Source organism: Hemiscyllium ocellatum, chromosome 45 (assembly GCF_020745735.1).
Source record: "Hemiscyllium ocellatum isolate sHemOce1 chromosome 45, sHemOce1.pat.X.cur, whole genome shotgun sequence".
NCBI classification, from domain to species: domain Eukaryota; kingdom Metazoa; phylum Chordata; class Chondrichthyes; order Orectolobiformes; family Hemiscylliidae; genus Hemiscyllium; species Hemiscyllium ocellatum.
The window spans coordinates 7,220,172-7,232,777 of record NC_083445.1 but is presented as its reverse complement, the minus strand read 5'-3'; the positions used below and the strand labels follow the sequence as shown (position 1 = coordinate 7,232,777).

General features: G+C 45.6%; 1 protein-coding gene across 2 annotated transcripts in view; it reads right to left on the bottom strand.

Moving 5' to 3' along the window:
- Positions 1-12,606, bottom strand: part of LOC132836034 (cdc42-interacting protein 4 homolog) — a 136,353-nt gene that overhangs the window by 19,997 nt on the left and 103,750 nt on the right. Inside the window, exon 10 of one of the 2 annotated variants that reach the window (XM_060855239.1) lies at positions 5,655-5,813. The exons of the other annotated variant lie outside the window; for it this stretch is intronic. Within the exon in view, the coding sequence (XP_060711222.1) occupies positions 5,655-5,813 (159 nt within the window). The remainder of the gene's footprint in view (positions 1-5,654; positions 5,814-12,606) is intronic. 2 annotated transcript variants of the gene reach the window in all.

Sequence of the window (12,606 nt, the reverse complement as noted above, 5' to 3'; positions counted from 1 at the left end):
GAGTCCTTGACACTAATCCAGCTCCCTCAGAGCCAGCTGTCTGAGTGAACAGAACCCTGACCCTCCTGTTTATATCTGTCAGCCAGGGCTCCCTGATTAGACCAGGTTCTGGATTAGTAGTACTGGAAAAGCACAGCAGTTCAGGCAGCATCTGAGGAGCAGTAAAATCAAGGTTTCGGGCAAAAGCCAGTCCAGTCAGGGAACTCATTCTGTAAGGTCTACCTAGCTGACCTCGTTACAATCACTACTTCGGTTTTATTTTTGTGACAGAATTGCTTTCCCGTGGCATACTTAGCTTGACTCCTGTCCCTCAATGCCAGTCTCTCCCTGGAAGATTTCAACAAGGCTCGCCCCATTTTTGTGTGAATATTTTGGCTTATAAGGATAACTACAGCAAGCTCAAGGGGTCATCAAAGTCCTACTGATAAACACTGCCGCAACTGGGAACGTCATCTTTCTGACTGTTTCAGCAGCTGAGTGGTTGGGACTGGGCTGGGGATGAGGGAGAGAATGGGAGTGTGGCAGATTCAGATAACTCCAAAGTGAAAGCCAGCAATCTTAGTGATTGAAGAAACAAGTACCTGAAGTTCAGACGAAGAGAGTTTCCCCAGCAATTTCTGTTTTTGTTTAAGACTAGCCTGACATTGATTCTACTTTGGGTTTTCTTTTGTGAAAGGGAAGTCTCACAACTGGGCAGCAGGGGGTGCCATTTTAAGGTTGATGCCCAGGTCAGATGAGGAACTGCAGGATCCATCATTCCCCGTCTGGAAGTGTTGCAGGATGGTAAACACAGAGAAAATACCTCCCACAAGCTCAAGGTAAGAAATGACAGTACAACGGTCTCGAGAGTAGGAAAGGTTTTTGTGTTTCTCACTGGATTTCAGCAGTGATGAAAACACGCATGTTTACAAGTCTTTCAATCAGAGGACAGACTAATCTAATCCACACACCGAAAAGAATTAGGGTAAACAATAGCTTGTCCAAAATGAAATATTTCCTCATTTCTCTTACATGTTTCCTTCTGCATACCTCGAACCTGTGCTGGAGGGCAGCATTCCCTGTGCCAAACTAGCTCCGGTATTTGAAGTCACTGGTGGTGGATAACAGTTGCCAACACAGCCCAGGCCAATCTGCCTGCACCAACCATGCTTGCTCACAGATAGCAGAGGCATTCTGAGATCTCACACACCCACAACACTGCATTGAATCATGGACTGGCACAGCACAGGTAGAGGCCATTCAATCCACTCTGCCTGTACTAGCGCTTTGAAAGCACTTTCCAATTAGCCTTGCTCTTTTCCCACTGGCCCTGTATAGTTGTTCTCTTCCCCCGTCAAACACTTAACCAACTTCCTTTCCAAAGTTACGACTGGGTCTGCTTCAGCCTCCATTTCAGGCAGCACATTCCAAATCAATGCAACTCATTGCATTAGAAAAAAAATTCTCAACAACTTCTCTCTGCTGTGCCTGCCAATGACATTAATAAATTCTCGTGTCACTGAGCCTCTGCCATTGAGAACAGTATCTCCTTAGTTTGTCGATCAGAATCTTCCAAAGTTTTGTAAACCTTTCATCGATCCTGAACCTTCTCTCCTCCAGAGGAGATCAATGTCAATTTTCACCTTGCTTCGTGACACACTGAAGACTCACCCCAATACCAATCTCTTAGAAATTCCCTCTGTACTCTCTGCCAGACCTTGGCATTCTACCTGAAGTATCCAGAATTGGATACAACCTTCTAGCAGAGGCCTGACCCTGTGATTCACTACATTTTGGCAGAACCACTTTGTTGTTGTACTCAGTGTTTATGAAACCAAGTGTCTGAGAACTCCAATTTGAAACCTGCCAATCGACAGAACGTTCCTCCCCCGAAATGTCACTAATTTGTTTTGCTTCAAAATTTGTTATCTTTCCTTCTTGGTGGATCGCAATCCAGTTGTTTGCGACCACAAGTGCACCATCTGGCAGGAAACTGGTGGCACAAATAGAATAGCATCATGCTCTTCCTCATGGTCCTCGTGCCTGACTACAAACTATGACACAGCTCGCTAACTACAAATATAGAAAATATGAACAGGAAGCAGGCCGTTCCACCCAGCTCCGTCATCCAAAAACAAAGAAGTGCAGATGTTGAAGACGTGAATCAAAAATAGGAATTGCTGGAGAAACCCGGCAGGTCTGGCAGCATCTCACAGAGAAGAATCCCTACCGTGTGGAGACAGGCCATTTGGCCCACTCAGTCCGCAGTGACCCTCAGAAGAGCATCCCACCCAGACCCATTCCCCTCCCCTATTACTCTACATTTCCCCTGACTGATGCACCTAACCTACACATCCCTGAACACTATGGGACAATTTAGCACGGCCAATCCACCCTATCCTGCACATCTTTCGACTGTGGGAGGAAACCGGAGCACCTGGAGGAAACCCACGCAGACATGGGGAGAATGTGGAAACTCCAAACAGACATTTGCCTGAGGCTGGAATCAAACCTGGATCCCTGGCGCTGTGAGGCAGCAGTGCTAACCACTGAGCCACCGTGCCACCCCAGGAGAGAAAGCAGAGTTAACACTGAGTCCAGTAACTCTTATTCAGAACTGGACTTGAAACATTAACTGTTTCTCTCTCCACAGATCCTACCAGACCTGCTCAGTTTCTCCAGAAAGTTTTGATCCAACTGAGTTCCCTGCACCCTGCTTTCTTCCCTTTGACGCCTTTAGTCCCAAGAAAGATAGTTAAGTCATTCTTGAAAACATTCAGTGCTTCAGCCGCAAACGTTTTCTGTGGTAAGGGGCTATTTTTACCAGCTTGATGACTGAAATTGTCTTCGGTTTCTCTCCTCACCCTCCCTGGGTGCTTTCAATATTTGCGAGTCAGCTCATTTGCTGCCCCACTCCACACAAGCTTCCACGTCCAGCTAGCCTGCACACCCCTGGCCACTATGGGAAACCTAGCTTGGTCAATCCATCCTAACCTGCACAGATTTGGATTGTGGGAGGAAGCCAGAGCACCCAGAGGCAACCCACGCAGACATGGGGGAGAATGCGCCAACTCCACACAGTCGCCCGAGATTGGAATTGAACCCGGGTCCCTGGCGCTGTGAGGCAGCAATGCTAACCATTGAGCCAGCGTGCCATCCTAACTTAAGTCGGTCTTCATCCCTCAGCACCCTTTCAAACAAAACAAAGGGTATCAGCCTCTGCTGTGGAAATTCCAACTGAACCTTCGTGTTTGTGGATTCTCAGCATTTTGCTAGGCACTGGGGGCAAAGGGAATTTTAGGAGAGGAAAGATTACCAAATTTTCACACACTTTCTGCGAGACATTACTCCACAATCGCCACTCTATTTATCTCCTGATCAATCTCACCTACTATGACAGACACGGACACATCAGTGGTTTTGTTCCATCCCTGCCTCCTAATTTTGACTTGAAATGGCTTTTTATAAAAGTAATCCAATGATTGCATACATGAGGATCACAGAGGTTATTGCACTTATATAGAATAGCGCAGGGTGTACACAGAATTTCAATGTTCTGAACCCATCTTCTTATCCACATATGAAATCCTTTCCTGACCTAACCAGAATCCAATGAGAGATATTCCAAGTAGTAACTCCAGGAGGGATTATTACTTTTAGATGATTATTTTTCAAATTAAGAATTGCAAAGGAATTTATTGTCATCATGGAAATGTGGAAAAGAGGGAAGATAGAAAAGTGGAATTCAATACAACTAAATATTAACTCAGAAACAAAAAACAGAACTTGCTAGAAAAGCTCAGCAGGCCTGGCAGCATCTGTGCAGGGAAGTTAGAGCATTTGAGGCAAACTGGAAAGAGTTTTAGGGTAAGGGGTAGGAGATTTAAAACAGAGATGAGAAATTACTTCACTCGAAGGGCGGTGAATCTGTGGAGTGCACTACCACAGACTGTGGTGGTTGCTGCGATTTTGCGTTAATTTTAATGGATGAGGTAGATTAATGAGTAATGGGTGGAAGGGTTAGGGACAGCTGATAGGAGATTGGAATTGAGGGCGAGATGCATTAGCCACGATTGTATTAAATGGTGGAACAGGCTCCCAGTTCTTCTGAGGTTCTGTAGAAAGGCCAATAATTGACTGTGTGACATCAGCTGATTCTCCAACTTAGAGGGCTGCGTTGTGTGAACAATGTCTACTTTATCTTTCAGAAACCAGATAAAACTACATACTTAGATCCTGAAAGTACTTTTGTTGTCTTTTGGATTAAACCATATATTTAAGGATGTCAGAAATGTAAATGAGATGGTTAGGCAACAGGGAGAGCAAACTGAAAAACAGAAAACTACGAAGGATTATCTAAATAAGGAGAAAACCAGCGAAAATTCCTGTTAGTCCAAACAAGACAGGCTGGTTCGTTTCTGAATGATGATAAAACAAACTTGCTCAACAGTATCATGCAACCAGGTAGCGCTGTTGTGACCTTTAAAATCTTTTCCAGATATTTAATTCTATTAAAGTGGGTGCTCCAGTTAACAATACATTTGGGAATTTATTTATTGGCTGAGTCTGACATAATCAGGGTAGTGGTTTGTAATGCCTTCCCAGGATAGAACAGCCTGTGCAGTAACTATCAAGTTACAACAGTGTCTCTATTGACAAAACATAGTGGAGATCAACTACTTGACAAATACATACAAGATGATATTTATTCAGTCGACTGGGAATGACAGGGAATATGGTGATGTACCAGTAATGTCACTAGACTCTCCAGATATCATTCATGCACATGTTAGGAGTTCTAATATGTAACAAACGGACATTATGGGATTTGGGATTCACAGGTGTGTGTGTGTGTGTGTGTGAGTGTGTGAGATAGTGTGTGGGGGGATAGTGTGTGGGTATGTGTGTGGGGGTGTGTGTGTGTGGGGGTGTGTGTGGCGGGGTGTGCATGTGTGTGGGGAGGTGTGGGTGTGTGTGGGGATAGGGGTGTGTGGGGTGTGTGTGTGTGTGTGTGTGTGTGTGTGTGTGGGGTGTGTTGGGGGGCGGTGTGCACGTGTGTGGGGAGGTGTGGGTGTGTGTGGGGATAGTGTGTGTGTGGGGGGGGATAGGGTGTGTGGGGGATGTGCGTGTGTGTTGGTTGTTGTTAGCATCTCCTACAATATAGCAATTCTCTCACCAGGAAGTCAGAGTCCAATTCCTTTACCCTCCCATCCTTCAGCTTGAAGGTGGAATGTTCTGAATTCTGGAATTTCCAATTTGCATTCACTCAATGACAAGGCTAACCGAAAATCTTCTGATCTGGGCCAGAGTTAAAAGCAGTCGTTCTCTAACCCTCTTGCACCTTTCTTCCCTAGTCTTCAGTGCTGTGTTGATCTTAGCGACCAAAGTCGTGCATGCCAATCTGTTACACTCGGATACAATAATCTGCCTTTCTCTATTACTCCTGCATTCATATTCCCCTGGAGCCTCTTCTCCCCTTCCTTTAACCAAATGCAAGAAATGTAATTGAAGATCCTTTTTATGTAACTTGGAAGGGAAATCTTACAAGTTCCCCAAAGAGTGTAATGCAGTCCCGACAAAAGTCAGCATTAAAAACGTCAGGCCAAAAGGCTTCTCAGCTTCCCATTCAAGGTGACACCTTCAGCATGCGAGTATTTGAAAGGAAACCAACTTACCCCCCTCCGTAAGCTTTGGAAAGAAGGGATCCTGGGTTTCACTGTCTTTATCTCGTTCAGACAGTAAGACAGCGGATCCCTGGTGAACTTGGGGGACGGGTGCCCATTAGCGAAAGACGAGGGGTAAAAGTTCAAAGGTGAGAAGGGGAGGGGTGGAAGCTGTTAATGTAAAGGGGAGAAATCAACCCATGGTGTAAAACAACAGAAGGGAGAAAGAAAGGGAGGACAAACAGCAAGGTCCAATGCAGCTCTTGAAAAGTCCTTCAGCCATTCAGTTACTAAATCAAGGCAGGCGCAATTCCTTTGGAGTTCATCTCCACAGTGTCTCTTCCACACCTTCACTTGCAGCAATGATGCAAGCACGGTCCTAGTGAGGTGAGCCCCCACTTCCTGGTCCTACCCCTGTTCCCACTTCCCTTCCCTGACGGACAGGTCAAGTTAGCACAAGCTTTGCAACTTTATCAGATTGCGATAATCGCTCACATGGCCCCCATGATTGAGAGTTTTTTTTTGGGAGGGCGGGGGGCTGTGGGGATGGTCACCCCATCGAAGCAGAAACTCAAAATCCAGCGTCGTTGGGCAATCTTTGTGGCAACTTTTACACGGAGCTCAACTTGACATCTCCACCCTGACCTGAGAAAGACTCCAGGGGCCCCAGCGACGTCGCTGACTCTCAACTGCACTCTGAAAACACCCTAGCAAACCATTCACCTAACCGCAACCAAACAGTCTGCAGTTCAAGGTAACTCATCCCACTAGTTTCTCGGGGTAACTAGACACGGGCAATAAACGCAGGCCTAGAGTGAATATCGATGAAAAACTGTCCACAAACTCACCCCAGCTTCAACATACTTTTCCCTGAGTATGCAGGGTTTATGGGGGATACTTGACATATGGAGCCAACTGGATAAACTAGCCATGACAGCAGTGTAACAGAAAGCACAGCAACCTTCATTAACCAGACAGAAACAAATTTTGTCAAGTACTGCCTTGGATTAGTGTCTGCTCAATATCTGACACTCTCTCTAGAAATATACCTTTTGATTTCATATAGCTCTCATTTTTCTCACAAAAGGTGTTGATTCTTGCTGGGCAGGAGACTATTTCCACGTCCTTATGCTCAGGTATTCATTCTCCACAAGCAGCAGGTATCTAAATTTAGACAAATTACCAATCCACAATGGCCATTGTTATTGATCTGAAATCTGTTCTCTCCAACGCACTGGCATTTTCCAGGAGGGCAAACTGCATAAGACTGGTTGCCTCAGGGATGTTAAGAGAATTGCAATCGCCCTGCCTTTCCCAAACTCAGTATTGCCCAGGAACCAGGTTTAGGGCTGAAAATGACTTGTTGAAAATCCAGCTGAAGAGACTAATTTTTTTTTGTGAAGAAAATCTCGAGAACTCCTTCTCGACTTTCCATTCCACAAACATTAGCACTTGAATCTAACTCATCAGGCTAGACGCTGTTCAAGAGCTGCTTAGAATAACACTGTGATAAATCCATAATCTCATGCACAAACTTAAAAAAAAACGTCAGAGCTAAATGCTGCAAAGTGAGGATTAAGTAGGGAAAGTTGTCAGACCAAATTCATTCCGATTTCCCATCCAGCCTCATGTTACAAAACTCTTTGACCAAGTTTTTGGGACTCATGTTGGATTAGGGATAGGACCAGGGTCAACAGTTACCAAGTCACTCAAGACTGTCATCAGAAATTGTCAGATCAAATCCACAGATGGTTGGAATCCAAATTGATGGAGGGAAACCTCAAAGCAAATTTGTGTATTTGTACAAATCAAACCCCTGAGCAGCATTTAAAAGCATAAAGCTGTTCCAAAAGAGGTACCAAAAAAGATACAAATATCTATGGACTATTACTAGTACATAATGATCTTCACAATGGCATCTGCCCTTGTACAGGTCATGGGTGTCTTTCAATCCACCATGGTCGAAATGAATGGTGCGATGGACTTGAAGGGCTGAATGGCCCGTTTCCAAGTTAATTTTTCATGGCTCTCCCAGGGCATTGGGTGGGATATTTTGGGTCAGGTAACGTTCTCATGTCAACCCCCTGGGCCCTGTGTTGCTCATGTGAAGACTCTGATTCAAATGACCTTCTCTATTTCCTTCACCACACCCCAGCCTCTCCCAAATGGGTTCAGGCGTAGGAAACGCTCATATCAAAAAAAAAGAAGTGTGGCTCATCACAATGTCGAGGCCACACCAGTATCAGGGTTTCCCTGCGTTTGGCGTTAAGCACAGTTCTATGGCCCAATGTTGTTCTCTTGGCCGGAAAGAGCAGGGTACGAAATCATTCATGAAGTTGGTCGTGCTTTTAAAAATGAAGTGAAAGGCTGAAGATAAGGAAGCGTTTCACAGCCCACAATCCTGTGCTGCAGCTCAGCTGATTCAAGTCAAACACAATGAAGGGTGCAACAATCACAGGAAGCACTTAGCACTTATGGACTTTTGTCACTCAGATTTAGAAAACCATCCCCCATCCAAATGCAAATGTACAATCTATTTCCTCCTCTCGTCTCACTGGTGCTGAAGGCTACAGCTGTGTTAGTCAAGCCATGTCTTCTTGGTCTCTTGTGACTGGCTATGAGCAGCCTTTTGCCCAACCATGTCCTCTGAGGACTTACAAGAAAAAGGTTCAAATTTTACCAAGAAGGAATTGGACAGAAACTGGGAGCAAGAATCCAGATGGTATTGATCCCCACAAACATTACAGGCCATCTAGCTCAAGAGAACCACAGCCAATTTCGACACTGAGGGTTACAGGAGTTCATTACCTAGGGTATTTTGGAAAAGATAGGTCTGGTCTCCTTGGAGCAGGGAGGTGGACAGAGAGAGAAGAAAGCTGTTTTGCTAGTACCCCAGAGGACATAGATCCAAAACACTATCAGCAAAATGTCTAAAAGCAGGCTGAGGAGATATCCAGGAGCATCAGAGAGCTATCAGGATCTGGTATGCTTTAACTGAAATGGTGGAGGAGTTGGTAAATAATTAAAGGAAGTTGGACAGATTCTTGAGGATGTGGGTTAGAGGGCAAAGGGAAGGGGACTAAGTAGAACTCTTTTAAAGAGTCATTACTGACACGATGGGCTGAAGGTAGTTGGCTTGTGATGTAAACTCCCATGACCTAACCTGTTGTGGAGATTCAGCATTATGGATTGGGCCCAGCACATTTTTCACCTACATGGTATATTTACCATCCAAACACCTGCAGAGTGCTCAGGTGTAGCTGTTTCACCTACTTGAGTCGTTCGCTCGACAGGAGACGGATATTAATCGGTTCCTGGAAATTACTCAACAGTGCAGCTTTGTTCATGACAGAAGCCTTGGTCCAGCAACTGTGAAGTGAAAATCCAGGTACAAGTGGCAAGCTAGGCTATGAAACTCAGTCACCTGGCACACTCCAAGATGCCGTCGGGATCAACTGAGCTGGTTTTGATGGGACTGGGAGCGGGTGGAAAGGACAGAGGTGGAAGAGAGTGGATATTCGAAATTGCCAAACTACACCTGGCCCTGTTAACTCACCCACATTCCCATTTCTCAATCTAAATGTATGGAAGCTATAAAAGCTGAGACTGACAGAGAAACATTTAAATAATGCACGGTGAAAAATCTGTTAGGTGTAAACTGAAGAGGGCAAAGCATAGATTGGTGCTAAAGATTTGGGTAGTTTGCACTGGGATGTTCTGTAACTCTCTTCTCTCAGCTCTGTGCTCGCTTTCCATTAGTCCAGTAAATGTTGCAACTGGAGGTAACTCATGCCCCGTGCATTAAATCCACAACGAGAGGAAGAAATTTCAGAAAATCACCAACTGAACCACCCATGTTGAGAAAGCAAAGTTAATTGCCAAATCCCAGTTTGAGAGCAATGCCAGTTCTGCTGCTGAAGGAAGTGAGAGTATTTTACTCGTAATTTCTTCTCATTTACTCCTTCCTCTACTGGAGACATAAATTCTAAAGATGTCACTCTGACAGCACCTGTCCTGGTGTGAGTTTGGACAGTGGCTATTCACAGGCTATTGAGCCCAAGGGTCAGGAGCTGGTGGATGAACTGTAACTCTTACTTTGGTCAGGGGGAATATGAAGACCAACTGGGAACTCACCAAGCTTGGATTAAACCAGTGATCTCTCTCATCTTTCACAACGCAACACCGCACTGACATCTATCATCTTTCAACTCATTCTATACCTGCTGGCTGTCAGAGAAACACACAAACCTCCCTCCACTGGGGAGGGGGGAGCTGGATGGTAACTCCCTCTGTGATCAACAGGGCAGGCCATTGCAAACCTATCCTCTTCCCACACTTTGCTACGACGGACTCGAGAATGTTGCTAATCGTTGCACCCTTCTTTCTCAGAGTTCAAAGAGACATTCCATGCGCTCCGACATGGTCATTGTTGAGTCAGACCACTACAAGCCAAATGTTCCATTGGTGGCCATTAAAGCTGGTTAGATTGCATGCATGCCGAGTGCCCAAGGAGCAGTATTACTTCACAAAGCTTTTGGATTGTTTGGTCGGTGAAGAGTTTGGTTGGGGAGAGTGGTTGCACAAAGAGAAGATTAAAAGATTATTTGATATCGCGGTCCACAACCCACTGCAAGAAAAAAAAATGAACAGTTATTGCAGCAACAAGGTCACATCATCAAAGAAAATGGGAAACGAATGAAGATTCAACCAGGAAGAATAAGCCTGGATGGAAGGAAAAGAAAGATTTGCATTTCTATCAAATGAGGGAAACCTCAAGAGAGCTTCGAGGAGAAAGTGAGGTCTGCAGATGCTGGAGATCAGAGCTGAAAATGTGTTGCTGGAAAAGCGCAGCAGGTCAGGCCGCATCCAAGGAACAGGAAATTCGACGTTTCGGGCATAAGCCCTTCATCAGGAATCTTCATTCCTGATGAAGGGTTTATGCCCGAAATGTCGAATTTCCTGTTCCTTAGATGTTGCCTGACCTGCTGCGCTTTTCCAGCAACACATTTTCAGCGCAAACCTCAAGAGATGCCAAAGTGCTCAACAGGTCAGGCCAGTGATGAGGGTACAACGACTACTGATACCCCTGGGATAAGGCAGCAGGGGTATGTGGGGGAAACCCCCAGCATTTTTACTCCTCAGCAGGTGGACATATGGTCAGGACAGTGTCCAGCAGTGTCAGCTCTCTGGATACTCGACTGCCAAGTCTCCCCAATGGCAAGTGGTCACCTCGAGGAGGGATGGATGGAGCCAGTTGTGTTTTACAAGGATTGAAGAAAGGAGACAGAATGAGACTAGTCTTCCATCAGTCGATTAGAAAGCTGCATTGGAACATCAGCGGGAACACCAACTACCCTTTTCAATGAAACATTGCCGCCTGGAGTTAACAGAAGAGAGAGCTGCCGAAATACTGACCAACAAGAGCTGGCTCCATCCCTCAAGATTTACAAACTAAGTAGAGGAGGACACCCCGTGAAGGTCACATCGACCACTGCTGGCGAGCTGAGTTCCTGAGGAGGGGCTGCCTGATGGTGGGGCTATGGTCTCATTGGCTTGGACAGTTCAGCTAGTTGACCAAACCTTAGCTGTCTATCTATGGTTGATCAGGTATGGAGTTGGACAGGGTGCACGAGGCAGGCATGAGGGCCTGGTCGCACCCAGGAAAAGTGGGCACATGTTTCCCCAGGGAACCTCAATGACCAAGCTGCTGCCCAAACCTCATTTGGCTTGCTGTCAAAAATATCATCTCCTGCAATACGTTACAATATTAAAGGTGCTAGATAAATGCAAGGGTTTTCTGTTGTCAACTCCTAGAAAAGGCAGGAGTAGGCCTTTCGGCCCTTCGAGCCTGACCACCATTTCATACGATCAAGGCCGATCATCCAACTCAGTCTCCTGTTCCTTGTGCCCCATATCTTTTGGTCCCTTTAGCCCTAAGAATTCTATCTGAATCCTTCTTTAAAACATTTGAAGTTCTGACCTCAATAGCTTTGTGTGACAGCTTCACCAGATTCTGGGTGAAGTAATTTCTCATCTCAGTCTTAGAATGTCCTACCCTGTATCCTTGGATAGTGACGCTGGTCCTGAACTCCTCTGGTCATCAGAAACATCCTTCCGGAACATACCCCAGCCCTCTTTGAATTTTATAGGTCTACATATGATTCCCCCCCGAGCTGATTCTTCTCAACTCCAGTCAATGTAAGCCTAACCAATGTAGTAGCTTTGCATGCATCAGTCCTGCCATCCTAGAAATCAGTCTGGAAATAAGCCCTTGTTGCAGTCCCTCCATATCCAGAACATCCCTCCTCAGAGAAGGAGACCAAAACTATCCCACTCCAGGTGCGGTCTCAGCAAGGCCTGTACAATTGCAGCAAGACCATCCTTACTCCAGTACTCTCATTAAGAAAGCCAACATACCGTCTGCCTACCTCACTCACTGCTGCACCCAATGCCTACTTTCAACCCACCAGTTACCGGGTCAGGAGAGGAGTGGGAACCATACCTTAATCCTCACTGAGCTGGAAGACACGTGGGGCCAGTCACGGTCGACCGTTTTGACTGATCGGTGAATTTTGATGTACAGCTGGGACCAAGACAGGAGGTGTCCCTGGTTCGCGTGACTCAGTGCTTTTCTTAGCAGAGTCTAAATCCAATGGGAGTCCAGTAACCACCCAAAACCACAGCAGTTCATACTGCTGACTGACCATCCCCTGAAGATAATGAGTCACAATTTTGGCAGTGGAGCCCATTGTGAGACAGAATGAATAAGTACCAATATTAAAAAAAAAGAACTTTCAACTGCCTGCCTTGACTTGTTCCTTTATAGCTCCTTTGCATTTAAAGGAGAGTTTTTGTATTTACGTAGCACCCATCATGACCACCAGACATCCCAAACCACTCTACTAACAGTGAAGTACTTTTAACCATGGAACATGGCAACCAGTTTACAGACAAAAGGCTCCAA